This window comes from Sprattus sprattus (genome assembly GCF_963457725.1).
Source record: "Sprattus sprattus genome assembly, chromosome: 18".
In the NCBI taxonomy this organism is placed as follows: Eukaryota; Metazoa; Chordata; class Actinopteri; order Clupeiformes; family Clupeidae; genus Sprattus; species Sprattus sprattus.
In genome coordinates this window covers 5362428-5382720 of record NC_137916.1, presented here as the reverse complement: position 1 = coordinate 5382720, position 20293 = coordinate 5362428, and the positions used below count along the sequence as shown (strand labels likewise).

Below are 20293 nucleotides of genomic sequence, written 5' to 3'. Positions count from 1 at the left end.
GACAAGGGAAGAGGAATATGGAACATTCTGGAATATACACTTGTTCCAGAATTATGTTTGTGATATGCTTCTAAATGAATGATAGCCTGGGTTTAAAGGAGTTCTTTTCGGTGATCCTAAACTTTGCACAGGCTGTCAAATGTTTCCAGTGCTCCACAACAGCAGTGCCATTGACATCAACCTCTCCCTGAGTGTTGTCTCACCTTTCCTAGATAGCAACTAAAACAACCCAGCTCACTTCACATCACACAAATACTATCCCTCTCGCTAAAATGGAGATAGACCATGCGATTATATACAGGGGGAAATTAACACAAGATGCACATGGATGCAGTAAGAAGCATTCTCATGACTCTCAGGTCTGCATGCATACAGGTTTGGATATTCAACTCAGATTTTTTTTACAGGCCTCTTGCCACCATTAGGCTCCAGACTCCAGATCTGCTCAAAAGTAAAGACGCCTTCCCCAAACCTGTGAGAACCATCTCACCATAAGCTGACTGGTCTCACATCTTACATAGGAAACATTCCTTGAACGTCTTCCCAAAGCAAAGCATTGCTACTGTAGAATCTACGCTGACAAACAACAGCTTATGATGTAATTGAAACTGTGGATTGTAATGCTACGTCAGTCCCTCCAGGTGAAATACCTGGATCTAAGCATGAGTGTTGCCATTGGTATTCGAAAAAGCCTCTCTCCTCTGATTCTGTGGAACACTTCATGGGAAATGTCAACTAAGAGAGTTCAAAGCCTTGAGTGGGGCATGGACAACTTGAACCAGTCACTAGTAAAGGCTAAGGAGTTAAGGGGCGGGGGGTGGGGGGGTGGGTTGGGGAGGTTGAGGAGGGGGACAAATATTGGTGAGATGAGGATGACTGAACACCCTGTTGTGTGTTTGTGTAGAGGTGTGCAGTGGAAATGGATCTTGATTGGTAAGGTGGACTATGCAGGGGGAATGACAGCTTGTTTCAGTGTTAATTCACAGCTACTGCTTCTTTTTGCATATATCTGATAAGCACATGGCTTTCAGTATAGTTATCTGTGAAAAGATGAAAACAGAACAAATAATAAAATGATAAGATAGAGATCATAAAGGTCAAAGACAGAAAAAAACATTAGCAGAACAAATCCTTAGTGTAGCATTGCCCCGATCCCCATTCTTTTCTTTAAAAAAACAAAACAAAAAAAAACACCCAAACCAGTCCCCTCCCTTGACAGTAATAATGGTCTCTGCAACCCAATAGCATCCTAGCATGCAGATCTAAGTCCCACCCGATTCAGCAGTCAAATCAATTACAGTAAGAGGATTGGAACAAAATACCAATCTATTGTAAGCATGCCATCAATCAATATGTATGTGTATATAATTACATACATACACATCCATATGTTCACACACTTACATATGAATATACACATACATAAGAGTTCTGATAAAATCTGTTTGCTTATAAAACATACTCCCTAATCATTATATTATATAAGTCCTTATTGCTCGTGATGAAAACCCATGCGGGGAGGGGATGAATTAGAAAACTGTACACGACTTAGAGCAGCAGCTCGCTTGACCCAAACACACTCATTTAGAACAGAATGACTCAGACCATGGAAATGAACAGAGGCAGGAGAAGAAAGAGAATTAAAAGGGTTACACAGAGATAGAGTCAGTTGTTGGAGAGGGTTTGCTGATGTCCCTCAGCATTACGGTCCTGAAACCTGTCCATCTGCCTCACTTACTCCGCCACTCTCCTGCCTGCAGATTTATATCTGACCTCCTCTCCTCCTGTTGTTTCTTGACATTTCTCCCTCATGTCCCTCACATCTTGATCCCCACCTAACTGATTAGGATCATCGTGAGTGAATGTGGTACCTGAAAAGGCTGACACAGTGCATCCTGAACAGTTAAACCCTCTATCTTTGGAAAGAATGATGACATTTTCCCCCTTTTCTGTTTTAGGACCCTGATCTGCTCAGCTAGGTGATCTTAACCTCTCACTGCAGTAACAAGCTACAACTCATTCTTCTGTGATAAGCCTCCCTTTTCATTCACTGGCAAAGAAAATGCAACATATGACATTCTCTACTAGCATCCATCTGTGTATGGATGACAAAAAGGCTAGGAGAAGGAGAGATGAAGACAGGTATGAGAGAACTGAAGAAAAAATGGCAGAAACAAGCTACAGACTAGCTGGTAAAATAAAGACTAAAAGTTTTTTCATTAAAAAACAAAATAAAAAAAACAACAACATTATTTGTCACAATTCTATCAACAATGATGATCATTCTTTTCTCAAAATGTGAAATTCTGCCCAAAGAAGATCGCCTACTGAAAATACAAATAAGTAACATTTTCAACTCATAAGTTCTCATCAGCTTCTCAAGAATGAAGTCATATTTGCTTTACATGCACCTGCAGAAAACAGGTGCACAGACCTTCTCTCTTTTTTAAACAAAACTTGACTTTAAAATAAGAAAGACAATATCAGTTATTTCTGCTTTCCTTCTGAGAGGAACATACAGTACTTGTAACTCATCATGTTCTAACGAAAATGAAAGAAGATAAACAAACTTTTGACAGGCTTGAAGGTCATGACTGACAACAGAGCAGCACATCTCCATGGCAATACATTATTAGTTTACATTGCATATTTTCCTTGTAAAGGTTGCTCGCTAAAACATTTGCCATCTCTTTCCTTTTCTTCTCTTAATGACAGCTGTCAGTCCAGCATCCATTCCATGCCCCCTCCTTTTAAACACAATGAGGTGAAGATCAGCATCCAAGAAAGTGAGGGAGGCCGAAAGGAAAAAAAATAGAAATGAAAAACGAGAAACCCGAGAGCACAATAGGTCTCCTGTACTAAGTACAGAGTCAAAGCAGTCAGAGGAGCAACCAGGATGAGAACAGAAAGAGAATGGAAAGGAATGGGAGTCATGAGGGAAAAGCCCAGCCGAGTCTCAAGTGAGAAGCAGGTAAACAGGCAGCTGCAGGCCTCTTCACCCCTGCCCTCAGGAAAGGGGTTGCAGTGATATGGCGGCATATATATATATATGAACAGTTTGGTTATGGGAAAACTGTGTTTCCCATCATGCACCTGCACAAAAAGGGGGTGGTGCTGGTTCAGTGCATAAAGGTTTCTAGGCCCTTGATTGGGAGACTCCTCCCACCATCTGCTTTTCTCCATGGACAGGTCTTTACATGTCTTCATGACCAATGGGTGAGTGGGGTGGTGGGTGGGTGTGTCAATGAAAGTATCCCAATGCCCAGTCTACACATACCTTTAGCTCATTTCCCTCCCCTTAAAGTGCAACCCCACTTTGCCCCTCTAATCCACCCCTTAATGGCCTGAATCATTCTTAGAAAAATAGTTTTTTTTAATCATTCACATTTTGTGAGTGACACGAGATCTTCTGATGACATTATCTATTCTAAATAATTAGATTTTGAATCACCTGCCACAAGCATCCGGTTGATAATCTTAGGATGATGTTTATAAACGCTGGCTATGATTGAACAAATGAAAGAAGATGTACTGTGAAACAGGAGTCTCTGAATTATGACAGGATTGGTGAAAGTGGCCTGGATGAGGTGAATAATACATTTCAAATAAATTCTATACTGAGGGGTGGTTCTGGTTTATATATCTACATTGCACTTTTTTCATACTGCAGTCTAGCAAATTATTTTTGTTTGCACTGTTAGTGGACAAGGGGAGGGTTGTATTTTCTTTTTTGGTATAAAATTCTTCTAATTTTCCTGATTTAAGTCACGTAGATTCTTCAAGCATGCACTATACATACATGTTTGGTTTTGTATGTTTGGTTGCTGTCATTCCCTACGATTGCATCACTTATTCAGTCTTTCATGTGTGTCTACAGCAGGTTTTCTTTGAGGCTTTGAAGCGTTGTATAAAAAGAAGCGAATGTGTCTGGTCATCTACGTACTTGACTTTACAAATCCATGGTGAATGTTCCCATGGTGACTGTGGCAGAGCTATAGGGGCAGCCAGCTAGCACACTATGGCATCCCATGTCATGTACCTTATAAATGACCTGTTTCTTTCAGGGTCTATGAGCCTGGCTATATTTAATCAGAAATAGTACTGTTTTTTCAAGGCTAAATATTGCTATGGACAGACTGCAATCCTAATAGTTGCCAGTTTGAAATATTGCCGAAAGCAAATGTATTTAATGAAACTGTTTTTCCCGAGGTGAGGCATATTTCTAAAAGGCATTGTACTTTACTTCATAATATTGGGGATTACTATCTTCCAGGTCTGTGGTTATATCAGAAGATGTCTATCGATATGGGTTTTTTTATTTTTTAAACTTCGTCAGAATTTTTTCCCTCTCTTCTTGTTCTCGCCATGCTACAAAATGGAAGGAATTGGCGATCTGCAGCGGCGCAGTGGCCCGGGGGTTTCAAAGGAGTCGTAGGGGCTGCTGTTGATGGGGGTGATGGGCGTGAGGCGCAGGGGAGCCCCCGTCATGCCAGATATGTTGTTGAGACTGCGGGACTTCTCATAGCCAGTGGCTAGACCACAGAGAAGGTATTACCAGGAGGACAAATTTAATTACACGTGTGACAGAGGAAATCAGATATTTTTTCCACAAATATATAAAGGAACATATCAATGTTAGAGTGTATAATAATTTTTGCGGCATTATATGTTTTTTTTGTTGGGTTACATTGAAGGTTGGTGGAAAATCGAATGGGTTTTGATTTTGACGAGGATGAGGTTTGAACATATGAGTAATAGTGGTAATGTAATGAATACATGATTCAGTAAATAATAAAATAGGAGTAAAGGACAGGCAGAAGCAGACACACAAACAAACATTGAGACAGACAAACAGACAGACAGAGACACAGACAGACAGACAGACAGACAGACAGACAGACAGACAGACAGACAGACAGACAGACAAACAGAAGGACAAAACAGAAGAATGAGAGTTATGAGATATGTCAACAATATCTTGCTACAATAGTTTAGAATGAAGACCCCGCTCCCTTTAGTGGCAATAGCATACTCATTAACACCAGGTGCATTATGGGAGTGTGTGGATAAAGCACCCAGTGTTTCCCTGAGACAACTGGCATCCCACTGAGCAGGACCGTCTGCTCCAGAACTGACACACAGGTGTTTGATCCAAGCACTGACACAGACCTTTGCACAGGTAAAGAAAAGAAACAGAGACAGCCACAGTGGAGCTCTGCGGCCCGAAGCTCAGAGCCGGCTTGAAGTGGACCGCATGAAGAGGTCAGAGTTCAAATCCAGTCACAGTTTAAACCCTCTGCATTGAAGCGGGTCCATTCATAGTCATACATTCTTAAAGTGATAGCTAACTAACTAGCTAAAGGAAGGCTGCTGGGGTACCGTCAAAGACAGCTTCTGTGGTCTCTGGGTGTAAATGTCCACGTCGACAGCCGTGATGCCCTTATTAGTGTTCTGATATACAGTATATACAGCGTACACTAGTGCCTCATGGAAACACTGACATCTTCACAGGGTCCAAAAGCACCTGGCTGCCATCCTTTCACACCCCTACATTCCTCTCAGCCACTGAGTGACCTTTAAATAGTCAATTTCTCTGCCTCTGTCAAATACCAAGAGCTTGTAGGCTTTAACTAGCTTGTTTGTTATTCTATATATCAGTGTAAAGTGTGATCAAATCTGCCTATTTTTCCAAGAGAATAAAACAGAGAAGGACAGAGTATGGCAGAGATGGGGGCACTCTGCTCAGCGTGGCTTAGATTGAGTGTGGATGGGGAAAGGAGAGCAGAATTAACATGTCATCCAATACATTTCCCTTCTAAACAGACAAACACAGAAGGACACCTCGAAACCCACAGGAACACACAGAGTAATCATGGGAAAAAAATCTGAAACAATAGTAAATCAAAACAGGAAGACGTATGTCCGTAGTGATCTGAGAACACGCAGTAGGCATTATTTCTGACTACTCCGTAACTTTACGACATCAGATCAGGTCACAGGGCTGATTTAGAGTGAGACACACTGGGACTGCATCATGGTGAAACATGTACAAACACACACACACACACACATACACACATACACACTACTGTGTCAGAACACCTGACTCATGATGGACCATTCCCCTCTGCTAATGTGTGTTTGTATGTGTAAGTGGAAAGGATCTGTTTCTTTAGAGCTATGTGAACATCACATCACACCATTCCCTCTTTCTCTATCCTGTTCTACATGTTTTGTCTTCCATACAATGGCTCTCCCATTTCTGGCCTGCTTCTAACTGGATTGATTTGGATAAGTATGGGAATAAGCATGTCTGACAAAAGTAAAAGGTGTCCAAGCTGAACTGAATATCAAGTCTTCCTTTATTCCATTGCGAAAGAATCCATGGAATACTAAAATAAGTGATGTGTAAATTGTACATAGGCTTTCTATGACCCTCTACCAACACAGCACACATACCATGCAAAATGCAAGTGAGAAAATAAAACATGAGAATAATGAAGGGATATAAAAGAAACTAGAAATTATTGGATGGTCCTCTATAAATATCTCCAAAAAGATAACAAGGAATGGTGTGTAACTGGAAAGGCAATGGCCATTCTCATTAGAAATATACACGTTTCTAAAGCAATGCTACATGAATGCAAAGTGGTATAACAGATAAGAGTGACACACACATACCCACCGAAAGACAGATACATATACAAACAAGTAGCAGTTGTGCAGTACAGTGCAAGTACAGTGTCTGCACTACAGATTGGAATCTAACTGAGAGATTACACCAACATTAATGGGGAGTGCTGAAAATATAGCACAGCTTGCAACTGAATCACATGATTAACTTTATTGCTTTTCTAAGAGTCAACAGTAATAAAAACAGGTCAGTCATTTTGAAAAGACAATGTGTTTGCTATTAAGTGATGTTGTATTTCAGATTAATCTTCAAGTAATCTGAAGATTTAATCTTCTGGTAAGTAAATGTAAGTTTCAACATAAATAAATATTCCAAAAAATTTGGTTGAAAATAGTCATGCTCCATGTAGCCACAATGGAAAGAATATCATGTAATACATTTTGTCACATGCAGTTTAAAAAACTGTAAAAATAGAAGAGATTGTGCAATGGGAAATGTGGTGAATGAATAGAAACCAATGAGATTTGAGGACTTTCGGACAGGATATGAATTACATGTCACGTGTTCTAAATCATTTTGAGAAATGTGTTTGTAACTCAAAATCATTTAAACCCACTCTGCTCTATCACTGTTGGCTCCTGCACTGTTGTTTCTTCAGCACTATTGCTATCTTTTTTTATTTAAAGAAAGAAGAATGTATAGACAACACTTCTAAGTAAAACATTCTCAGAGTATATTTGTTTCAGTATCAAATCTAAGACCGCGTCTAAGACACCCACACCGAGGCTTTGCAACTGTGATAGAGCATTGCATTCATGGATGTTCACACGCATGTTACACAACAGACACTGGATACAATCACACACTTTTTTATGTTCACGTGTGGACTTAATGACTATGAGAAAGAGTTCTCAGTGGCTTCCAGGAGGTACAGGTGGCTACTTAGTGGTCTCACATTCACTTAGACAAACGTATTATAATTTGACCACCACAAGAGCCGTGTCCCAACCAGAAGACAGAAAAGATGTTTCCCTGCAGCATAACATGGATAAGGCAAAGTATCCGAGCCCAAGCCAACACCGGCCCAGCAAAGCTCGGCAGAAGGCCACACAGTCTGTCATGCGGAGACTGGAAGGGCCGAGGGCCAATCCAAGTGCAGCAGAGGAGACTGCTGGATTACGTACCTCTGTTCAGACCTTAGTTATGCTACGGGGGCTGGATGTACGGCCTGGGGGGGATGAAGAGGGTTAGTCTGACAGGCAGGGAGGACAGGAGAAGACAGGAGAGGACAGGAGAGGAGGGTGGACCACCATGAGGACAGCAAATATCTACCCTGGGGCTCCATTCTGAACAAACCAGCACTGCATCAGGTTCTGACTGACTGCTACACATGCAGCACTAACTGTTAGAAAGATGTTGTGCTACGGCACACTATAGATGAGATAGAAAATATATTTTTTCCTCTCCTCATCTTTGCTACATTATAATCTTAATGACTCTCAATGTTAATTAACAATGCTAATTTGTTGGAACCCAGGTTAATATTTGTCAACACATTTTAAACATGGAAATATGGTATCACTGACAAATACAATGGAAATATGGTATCACTAACAAATACAATGAGATGCTTTTGATAAAGACAATAACAATTTGAAATATGACAGGAGAAAATGTCATAGTCTGACATGAGTAAAAGTTAACACAATTAATGAAAAAAATGAACCATCACCAAGAACAGCAAACATATGAGACCACCTGGATAAGAAACAACAGAACCTAATATCGGTTTACCTTGTATGTGTTTCATTATATTGGATAAACTGGTACCGGCCCATACATGATCACCCAGAGACAAGGGTGTGTGATTACACTTATTATCTCCCTCTGGAACGAAATACTGTTTTCTGATTGGCTAATAGGGTGTACAATAAGTTCGTATAGATGCACACCTTGGACGTAGTCCCAGTAGAAAAGTTAAATCGCCGTTCCATATCAATGCTCTTGAATGGTTACCATTGGCAACCAACGTAACGTGTTTTTTTTTTTGAAAAACAGCCTGTTCCAGGCACTACTTTCTCTAACGGGAGCACTAGGCTTCAAATCAAGAATTCATCAGGTTATTATGCATATTAAGTTTCCTAAAGATAAAGGGAATTCTAAATAATAATAATAATAATAATAAAAACATTTTTGGATGTTGTAAACGGGAGATAAGCGGGATAACGGCCTCCGAGCTGTGCAGTTCTACAAAGTTAATGGACTTTGCGGAGCAACTCCGCTGCGCGTCGTGGAGTTCTTTGCCCCGCAGCTTCCATTAACTTTGTAGAACTGCACAGCTCGTCGGCCGTTATCCCTTACTAATACCACACAGGAAACCATGGCAACCCTGAGGTGTTCTACAGAGACTATTCAAACTCGTCCATTACCAATATGGCATTCATGTATGTAGAGATTTGATTGTAAGGAGAATGAGAGGGGGAGACAGACTTGTTCACAAACTATCTAAATATACATATTCTACAGAAACAAACAAGCACTACCACCAGAGTTGCGCTTGTTTGAAATGTAGGTCCTTAATCCTGCTTTTGCACAATCACGATGTTTAGTGGACAAGAGCATTATGTTCCCTTACACTATATCCTCCAACTATGACAAGAGTAAAGGATGGAGACAGAGGACACTCGAGAGGAAAATGTGTGTTGGCCAATGGCACACTCCTAGACTTACAAGCAAGGGGAAACTATTCATGCATGTAGAAACCACCCATGACCAAGTATGACCAGTACCAGGACCACGGTTGACCACTGAATACATGATAAGGGCACAATAACACGAATGTGAGATGAGAGAAACCATTCACTCTGTCACACATGTATAGCACAAACACACAGACAGATGCACAACTGTTTTTACAGTCCTGACACATCCTATCCCTTTCAAAAACACACACTACATCTCCAAAGTACCCCTCTCGACTCACTGGTTTATTTAAGTACCCAAATGAACCATAACTGCTTTTTTATAATACCTTGTTGGTGGATTTAAAATAATATATAAAGTAGGCATTTGCTTACTTTCTGTTAGTCCCCTTGCCCTTATGCTTTTCTAAATGAATCAACACAGCCATTTGACCTTGCCTGGAGATCTCCAAGTCCAGTCGAGCCTCTCTATTACTTTCTTTACAAACTGGACTCTCTTTCAGCGGACTTAACCATGGCATTGTGGCAAACCCAATATGGACGATACCGCCACAAAAGTCAGCGCTGCTAAAGTGATCATAGCATGAAGCTATGTGCATGAACAGAGGCAAGAGGCAAATTAGCTTGTTTCAAACATAGGGAAAAATGTTCTCTTCTAAAACGGTAACTGTGAGTGGTTTTTAAAGACGGCCATATCGGACATATTACAAGGCTTCACCGTGAATTCCGCAGCAGAGGAGCCCATCCCTCTCCCTCTCCCTCTACCACATCCATAACTTCCAAGCGACCTGAGCAAAATGAGAACTCTGCGTCTCCCCCTGGAGATTGGGTAAATCTATCTTGACTCAATGGATTACAGCCTATGTATGCAGAACTGCTAAATGGGCCTTCACCATGGCTGCATGACGTATCTTTAACCAAGAGGATAGGCTTCTGTTTGGACTGTATATGAAAAAGGAAAACCTCAGATTCCATAATTTGGTTGGCCACAAAGACTGTGGTTTTTAAGTGTGCTATTTCCTTCTGACCCTGAGGCTGGTGGGGTCTGAGTACTAGTTTATAATGCCCATCAGGAGACTGCTAATGAAATGAACTGAGGGCGTTTACACTTAAGCCCTCGAGTGGTGATGATTCACACCTCAGATGGAGTGGAAAGAGGAGAAATCCTGGACTCTCTGCTCCCTCCCTCCCTGCAGCCTCCTGCTGAAAACATACGTAGCTACTGCAGTCGCTCCTGCATCCAAGCCCAAGAATGCTGGGGAACTCTAGCGCCTTCTGCCTCGTCTACTCTAGAAGAATACTTGGCCAAGTGCACATATGCTGCTTCTGCAATGTCCACTCCACAGGGAGGGAGTGAGAGAACCACTCCCAAGAGGGCAGGAACTCTCCTGCAAAAGGCCCATATGGGAATAAGCCCTTGCTGGAGAGTGATTCCTCTGCAGTGTGCCCAGAAGGTTCTGTCCTGTGCCTCTAAATGCAGGCCGGTGCAGTCTGCCAGGGGAATGGGCCAAGACACTCACTGTGCTAAGGTTGTCATCATAAAGGCAACAAAACAAACTCTCAAATTGGAACAAGCTGCTCACCCAAAAAGAAAGGAACTCACATGCAAAATTGGTGATATATGTGAATGCAACACAGCAGCAGTAGCACATAATAAGAATGAACCATGGTACTTGCAGTGCATCTTGGGAGCATGGTTTGGTGGTTGGACGTAATGAGCATTCATTACCTGGTTGCTTTTAGAAGTCTTATAATCTTAAATACCACTTTGTTTGACTCGTTAACATATCTGTCCCATAATGCATTGCTTTCAAGTCCCAGAATGCTCTCTTCCACTGTTTCCTTGGCAACAGTGGGCAGGAAAGAGAGAAAAAGGAGAAGAAGGAGCTGAAAAAGTATTATGGGTAAACAGAGTAGCGGAAAAGAGGGTATAAGGAAAAAAGGAATAGAAACAAGAAAAGAAAATAGAATGGCTAATAAATAACTAGATGCAAAGAAAATGAAGACACAACTACTAAATACACACAAACACATACAATGACAATAACGTAATCTGCAAATAAATTCAATGTAGAATACTACTCACACACAAACACAACTGTAAACACTGATGATTACGAGGTTGTGTGTTAGGTTTATGTGTAGGGTGTAACAGAGGGGGGCAAACTGAGGCAGCAACATCACCTCTAACCTTTAACCTTTTCTGACCCTTGCTAGTTGTTTTTGTGCATCTGTCAACAGAGGTCATAGAAGTCCTAGAAAATGGTGGCTACCAAGCAAAAAAAAAGCCAACAAGCTGTGAGTGCTGGTCTGTGGTGCAGTCAAGAAGTGAATCCACCTCTTTGCCATCAACTCAGCTGCTTGGCTTTTAAAGCATGGAGAAAGCACGCAGGAAGTCTACATAAACACACACACATACACACTCACACACACAGAGCACAGCAGAGCGCACGCACCAGCTTACTACAGTCCCAACGAGTCTCACAAGTAAGCCCTCTGTGTCACCTATCCAAAGCTGTCTCTGCCTATCAACTTTCACTCTCTTCCCCTGTCCATCTCTTCCTTTCAGTGGGTTTTGACTCTTCCTTGACTAGGTAGACACGTCAATGTATTTTAATAAGTCTGTCAGTCAAAGCAGTTAGTCTTTCTCTACATGTGTCTTAAGAGGTCAGTCTGTGTTTCCTTAGGGGTTGTAGCACGTCATTGCTGGTAAACCTCTGCTAGGGTTTTCTGATGTTGGTGCATCTTTTCTGTAGTTCTCATTCTAATCCAATTGGTCAGCCAGTAATGTGTATACAGTAATGTGTGCTCTTAGTCCTAAATCTTAATCTCTTCTTCTCTCCGTTAGCCTTCCTGCCAGTCCAACATCTGGTCATTCGTTCGCCTAATCACTTGTCCAAGTGTTTCGAGACCAAAGGACTGTAGCACATCCTCACAGCATCAATGATCAATGTTTCAGCACAGGCCCTTGACATTATCGGCTTCGCCTCACACTTCTTGCCCCCAGGTTAGTCTGATTCCTCTGCGTTTCAATGGTGAATATCAGTCAGTATGATGCAGAGGGTCTGACCTGGGACCAGTGCAATGGAGGCCTTTGGATGCACTGTGATGAAACAAAGCTCATTTGCGCTCGAGTGGAGGGCAGATCCAGGACAGAGAAGAAACCAGCTTTGTGTAAACAAAGGAAATAAAAGAATATCCCCAGTGACTTTTACCTTCATGAGAGTGCAGTGCTGAAAAAACACTAAATTGCCACAAAAGTAGCACAATAGTGACATATTGATGAGAACTCCGCTCTGTTTGTGTATTTGTTTGTTGTTTTTGTTTGTTTGTTTTGTTTGGTCAAAGGTTGATATGGGCACTCCAGCAGGTAAAAGCCCCAGAGCCAGAGAGGAGGAGGACACAGCAACACAAAAACACAACACACAACACACGACACATGACACATACAGGGGGAGGACAGGACAGAGAGAGGAATGGATAGCAACAAGAGCGAACATACAAACGCATGACACGACACAACCTGAGGAAGAAAACAACAACAACAACACAGCGTGTCAGACACCTCACAGCACCCCCAGGAGAAAGAGAAAGACAGAGAGACAGTGAGGCAGAGAGAAAGACAGAGAGGGAGAGAGAGATGAAACAGCACCACAGGCCCAAAGGCTATCATCACAGTCAAACACACACACACACAGACACACACACACACACACACAAACAATCCTGTAAATTGTACTACTATAATATTAGATTACACTAGTACTTTGGCTCTGTGAAGCCAAACGAAGCACTGTGTATTCATTGAGTCGTGTACGACCCCAACTTCCAACAATGTTAGTGTTATGCATGTGTGCTTGGAAAAGTGTGTATGTGTGGACACACCATGATAGGTATTCTCAGTGGTGTGATTCAGAAATGTGAAGGATAATGTGACGTGTCAACATAAGCAGACAACACCTAGACCCACAAACATCAAACATTCACGACACACACATATTACACCTTGCCCCAATCCCATTTTCACAAAGAATCATGATCCACCATGAAAATGGTGAAACACACAACACATTCTTGAAAATCACAAACCATCAGGCATGCACTTTTAATACACTCTGTACAATGATACAATATATAAATACAGGAAGAAAGACAGGAGTGACAAAAGCAGAAATACGAGAGGAAGAGAGACTGTGTTTGTTGCTAAAGATTGGGCTCTTTTGGGTTTGTGTCAGAGATGTTACATTGTGTGTAAGACCTACTCATTATGTGTCCATGTGCAGAGATGCACACATGTGGCTATGGAACGCCATGTGCACTGAATACTTGGATTATGGATGTCAATGCATGTGTCAGGGGGTGTTTGTGTGTGTACATGTCTGTGCATGTGTCAGGGGGTGTTTGTGTGTGTACATGTCTGTGCATGTGTCAGGGGGTGTTTGTGTGTGTACATGTCTGTGCATGTGTCAGTGGGTGTTTGTGTGTGTACATGTCTGTGCATGTGTCAGGGGGTGTTTGTGTGTGTACATGTCTGTGCATGTGTCAGTGGGTGTTTGTGTGTGTACATGTCTGTGCTTTTGTGCTGTGGTGTGTGTGGACCAACAGATGTTCAGTGCACTTTACATGCCTTTCGCTTGTGTGTGTGCCCATATAAGTGCATGAACAGTCTGGGCGTGTATATGTTCAGCTTGACTCTGCCTCATAGTAGGTTAACACTGCTACTGGATTAGTCTCTGATTGAAACTAAGGCAGGTGATAATATTTGTATTCATTTGATGTGTGTTACCTCTGTGGTGCTACGGTTTGATCCAGGAGGAGGCAGAGTTTGCATTGAGGTCCTGCTGTAGCAGAGGCCCCTCCGGCTTGAACCATTCCTCTCCCGTGGGGGAGATTGGGCTGGCGGCAGCTGCTTCTGGTGTGTTTTGGGGGAGTGTGGGAGTAGGTGTGCAAATGGGGGTATAGAGGAAGTTAAGGAGCAGGAGGTACATGAAAAAAAATGGGAAAGCCAGCGTGCATCCGGAGGAGACAATAATTCAGGAATGATAGGAAGAAAAAAAGAGTGGGAGCGGATGGATAGAAGATGAATAACAACCAAAAGTTGGGTAAGGGGAGAGACCAGTGAACAGAGAGAGCATGACCAATTACAAAATTAATGAATGCCAGCAAGACAGATAGATAGACAGACAGATAGATAGACAGACAGACAGGTAGATAGACAGACAAAAGATAGACAGACAGAGAGATAATAAATAGATAGATAGATAGATAGATAGATAGATAGATAGATAGATAGATAGATAGATAGACAGACAGACAGACAGACAAACAGACAGACAGATATAGATAGATAGATAGATAGATAGATAGATAGATAGAGATAGATGTAGCCTCAGATGACAGCTTGATGAAGCGAGTTTGCTGACTGCTATCAGCCTGTCTGTGTATACATGAATATATGTGTGTTTATTGTGAATTATTTTTTATATTGTGTTCTTGGACAGACATATAATTGATATGCAGTATACAGTGCCACTTGAAAGTATGTGAACCCCTTGAGCACTTTAGAGTTTTCTGTTGTTTTACCATGATTTTTCATTTTTTTCATCACCAATTTTCCGTAGATGAAATGTCAGGTTTATGTTTATCATTTGCATGTACTTGTTTAGAGGGAATTGTTTGAGTAGCCAAAAAACTACATGAAACATGGAATTAGTGTATTTTCAAAAGTAAGTGAACCCCCAGCTGCATTGGTAAAGTCAAGCAGGTAACAGATTCGGTGAAACATATTTGGGTGCTTAATTAGTCAATTAAGCAAACCAATCAACTGAGACATCCTTAGGAAAAGGGTTGGGCAACACAGATTAAAAGAGAGAGGAAACCAACCAAATGACTGTAGTGCCAAGGTGTACCCACACAGAACAACCATGCCGAGAGGAAAGGAGATATCCGAGAACATCAGGAAGAAGGTACTGACAGCCCATCAGTCTTGGGAAAGCTAAAAGACCATCTCCAAAAGATTCCAGCTCCATCCATCCATCCAAGACAAATCATTTAGAAATGGAGGGCATTCAACATGACCGCATCTCTGCCTAGAAGTGGACGCCCATCAAGACCATCACCAAGAAACACCAGAAGAAGAATAAATCAGGTAAAAGTCAACCTACACATCACCTCTAAAGAGTTTCGGACCTCTCTGGCAGCATCTGGGGTAAATATACAATTCCCTCTAAACAAGTACATGCAAATGATAAACATAAACCTGACATTTCATCTATGGAAAATTGGTGATGAAAAAAATGAAAAATCATGGTAAAACAACAGAAAACTCTTAGTGCTCAAGGGGTTCACATACTTTCAAGTGGCACTGTATGTGTGTATGCTGTGTTTGTGTGTGTTCTTTTTTCTGTGTGAAAGCACTGCGTGTAATGTGTGTGTGTGTGTGTGTGTGTGTGTGTGTGCATGCATGAGCGGAGCTGAGAGATAACATGGACTGCTGCAGTGAAGCAAGCACAGGGGAACTCTAGAGAGCAGGCAGACTGCTGCAGAGGAGCCGGAACCAGTGGCTATTGCAGCAGAAACGCTCCCTCTGCCTGCCACCGCCACTGCTGTCCTGGAAGCTATCGCGCTGCCACTGCCTGTCCCTTCCCAGAAACCCAAGCCAGACTAGCAGGGGGAGCGGCACAGCAGCGACGTGTTGTCAATCAAGATGACTGATGTGGTGGAGCGATGGAAGGGATGGCTGAGGGAGAATGCGGGGAGGTGTGGTTCCTCTACTAAATATGTCCCCCTGTGTCATGTAGTCAGTGTGTGTGTGTGTGTGTGTGTGTGTGTCTGTGTGTGTGTGTGTGTGTGTGTGTGTGTGTACATGTGTGTCTCTCTGGAGAACAGTTGCTATGAGAATGCTGTCTGTTGTGTGGAATAAGGTCTACCGCACAGAAAGTATTGAATTGTATTGAATGGGAGTTTTATAGAGAATAAAATATTCATGGGAGGACGTTACATACCTATAGATTCAAATACATGCAGTGTAAGCGTAAGCGATATCTGTGTATCCATGTATGAATTTGTGTGGGCGGGTGGGTGTGTGTGTTTTTGTGTCACAGAGCCCAGTGGCGCGTACCTTTCCTGACATTGCTGTCTGTGGTGCGGAACTCCCCAGTGCTGAGCAGGAAGCAGGCGCGGTCATGGGGGTAGCGCTCACGCCCCGTGCCAAGCCCCCCTGTGGCGGGGCTGCGGTCGTCCGGCCCCAGCACCTGGTCTATATTGGGGCAGTCCTCATTGGCCAGGGCGGCACTTGCAGCATCGCCATTCTGCTTGGAGTCTGAGGGAGGGGAGGGGGGAGAGGGGGGGAGGTGGAAAGAAGTGAGAAGACGGAAGAGAAGTGGAAAGAGACAGATTGTGAACAAGAAAGACACACAGGACAGAGGGGAGGGAGGGAAAGGTGTGAGGGAGGGTCACAGAGAGAGGGAATGACAAAAAAAAGCAGTACAGAAAGACAAACATCGGTGAACAAAGGATGAAAAAATAAGTTGGGTTTATGTCAGGGAAGGAAACAATAGAGGATATAAGAGGAGAAAAATAGATCAAGTCAAAGGTGAAGAGAGGGGGAAAGAGATATGCAGGTGAAGACAAAAAAGGCTCAGGCAATACGATGAGACGGGTAACAATTAAGAGAGGGGTTTGAAGAGGGAGGGGAAAGACATGGGTGTAGAAATGGAAAATAATGAAATGAGAGAAAAGAAAAGCAAGAGATCAAGGGTGTAAGGTTAGGGGTGGAATGAAGGAGGGGACGAATATTAGTACTCAGACAGACAAGATCACAGGATGGCGTGACTATCACCAATATATTGTCCAATTGCATGCACAAGTACACACACACACAAACAGATACTTACACACACACACACACATACACACACATAAAACACACATGTATGCACAGGTGCTGCTTGGCAGCTAGTGCTTATAGCTTAAGACACAGCTGTCAAATCAAATATGGCATGAGTTGACGTGAGATGCTGTACAATTTACAGAATAACCTCAGGCACAGCACTCCAAATACACAAACAGGCAGACAGAAGGGGGGAACAGAGAGGGAGAGAGAGGACTAAGACCAATACTCTCTTACACAGCATCGTTAGTTGAGTGCATAGTTTATCCCCTGAGTTTGAGTGAGATTGTTGTGTTGACAGTTGGAATAGAGAGAGGGGAAAAGGAGATGAGGGAAGACAAAGGATGAGAACAAATACATATACACGTCATAGAGTGCTTTTGAATTTAAATAGAATTTTCAGTAAAATTGAAACTCCTTTTTAATGTCTGTTTCACATTTGGACGGCTTAATGCTGCTCAGGTTGCCATTCATTTTCTGTTGACACCTATGAGACACCTATGTGAAACTGGGCCCAGCAAGGAGACTAGTCAGAAAGGTTTACAGAAATTGTTCATAATGGGAGGAGATTTCGTTGTGGTGACAGGGCAGAAGCAAATCACATAAATGCTTGCAAGTGCCAGGGCTGTTGTGATTTTACACATGACAAAGATGACATTCAAGCTAAGTGGAAACATTCCTTTGGATAAATGTCAACTATACAGTATGTGAAACAGACCTTAAAGTTATTTTGGAGCTAAAAGACTATGCATATTTTATTCAGACATGATTGTCAAGCACAACTCCTCCAGTGGCCAAATTCAGACGGAGTGTCTCCTGTAAGCAGAAACACCAATTTTCTTCTGAAAGTGAACAATCATGGTATACATCTCTAATAAGCATACTTCAACCTATTCCGTCAGGGTGTGGGTATTCCTGGAAGAGTAGAAACAACTCAAAGTTTTGCTGGGCGACAATTAATCAGGCCTCAGACCATACACCAGCTCATTTTCGAAGAAATGAATTAGAGTGGAGACCTTGGCCTTCATAATTACTGGTGCTTCATCCCGCAGACCTGTGAAACGTCTTGCTCAACAGAATATTTACATAAAGATTACCATCTTAGTAACTTCACTTTCAGATTGCCTTAGTCTTAGATGACCTGTTATATTTGTGAGTAGAAAAACTAAGTACGCACTAGCATACCAAAGGTAATCATGTAGCCTGTATTACAGTTATCATAGTGTGTATGCCTGTAATGTGTAAATATGTAAAATGCGCTTCTCTTTGCAGTGTGAGCTGACCTAGATCAACAGTATATGTACCAGTGTTCTAACACCCATTAGTGTACCTGGTATCAAAGTAGCAGTCTCTCGCTTGGCTCTGAGACTTCATTACTGGGATTGGTTAGATGGAGAGGGGAATAGAATAGGGTGCCCAGTTTACTTAATGCTATCATAGGCAGTGGACGGAGGGCCTAGCAGAAACCCTCTCCCTATAATTCCCTGCCCTCTCCCTTGAGCAGTGCACTTGACATGCCTTGACATGTTCGGACACGTTCTCACTCTCTTGGGCTTTTGCCACCAATGTTGCCAATCATTCCCCAAAACGTTGCCCAGGGCAGCAATACACCTTCGATGCAACTTTGTCCTTTTGAAACAGCTGTGCTTCAAACTGTAATTTAGAGATCTTGCAGTGAATAAGAGAGTGCAGAGTAGTGTGGCATCCTGTGGATACAACAGGCAGCACATAGAGTTTTAGATTACAGAGCAGCTGAAGCTAGCTGAAACAATACAATTTCAGTATGCCTATCAATACAGACTTCATACATACAGTCATACACTGTCTCCTCCCCCACACAGTCCCAGGCCCTCTCTCCCACACAGACACACACCTGCTCTGTTGATCTCTATGATCTCCTCCTGGGCCAGAGGGCAGTCCCCGCCCATGCTGCCAGACAACCCTGTGCCACCAATCACGTTTCCCATGAGCCTGTTGGGTGAGGCTGATGCCATGGCGAGTGCATCTGGCTTGCAGTAGTTGGGCGAGCCTGGCTGTGGGGCCCGAGGGATGTGTTTGCCTTTCCTCTTGGGCAACTTCTGTTTGGCCATGGCTAACGAGTAGTACATGCCGAAATTATTCACGATGACGGGCACAGGCATGGCGATGGTCAACACACCAGCCAGGGCACACAGCGCACCCACCAGCATGCCAGACCACGTCTCTGGGTACATGTCCCCGTAGCCCAGTGTAGTCATGGTGACCACGGCCCACCAGAAGCCAATGGGGATGTTCTTGAAGGTGGTGTGGGCACTGGCCGTGGGGTCAGCGGGGTCGGCTCCTATGCGCTCGGCATAGTAGATCATTGTGGCAAAGATGAGGACACCCAACGCAAGGAAGATGATGAGCAAGAGAAACTCGTTGGTGCTGGCGCGTAACGTGTGGCCCAATACCCGCAGACCCACAAAGTGCCGCGTCAGCTTGAAGATACGCAGGATTCGTACAAAACGCACCACCCGCAGGAAGCCCAGAACATCCTTGGCAGCCTTCGAGGAGAGGCCACTCAGCGCCAACTCCAGGTAGAAGGGCATGATAGCCACAAAGTCAATGATGTTCAGTGACTGCTTGAAAAACTCAGCCTTGCTCGGGCAGAAGATGACCCGGGCAAACACCTCAATGGTAAACCAGATGACACAAACTCCCTCCACGTAGGTAAGCCATGCGTCTGTCTCCACCACAAAAGACAGCTCCTCCTTTGTTACGTTACCCACTGTGACATTCTCCGTCACGTTGTGGATGGTGTTGAAGGCCTCATGCGTCTCCAGACAGAAGGTAGAGATAGAGATGAGGATGAATAAGAGGGACAGAAACGCCACATACTGCAGGAAGAGAAAAAGAGAGACAAAGAGCAGACAAATAATATGTACGATAACACATACTAGTGAATTCCACAGTTAGCACACTGATTAACACACATAACTCATAAGGCGTCACACTTAATTAACAGAAAACAGTTAACTAGGTATCTCAAACATATTCATATAAGCTATGTCTATTGAAAAGATGGTAATGTCAGGAAGCTATGTT

The 20293-nt window shown here is 42.9% G+C and overlaps 1 protein-coding gene across 8 annotated transcripts in view; it reads right to left on the bottom strand.

Moving 5' to 3' along the window:
- Nucleotides 1-975: 975 nt before the first annotated feature.
- Nucleotides 976-20293, bottom strand: part of kcnc3a (potassium voltage-gated channel, Shaw-related subfamily, member 3a) — a gene marked incomplete at both ends in the record, with an annotated part of 46639 nt that continues 27321 nt past the window's right edge. Inside the window, 4 exons of one of the 8 annotated variants that reach the window (XM_080856933.1) lie at nucleotides 4369-4532; nucleotides 12839-12859; nucleotides 16457-16657; nucleotides 19101-20085. In XM_080856933.1, coding sequence (XP_080713059.1) covers nucleotides 4369-4532; nucleotides 12839-12859; nucleotides 16457-16657; nucleotides 19101-20085 — 1371 coding nt within the window. Of the gene's footprint in view, nucleotides 1041-4368; nucleotides 4533-12838; nucleotides 12860-14132; nucleotides 14249-16456; nucleotides 16658-19049; nucleotides 20086-20293 lie in introns of those variants that run through there. The other 7 variants (XM_080856926.1, XM_080856931.1, XM_080856932.1 and 4 more) reach the window with 7 other exon arrangements.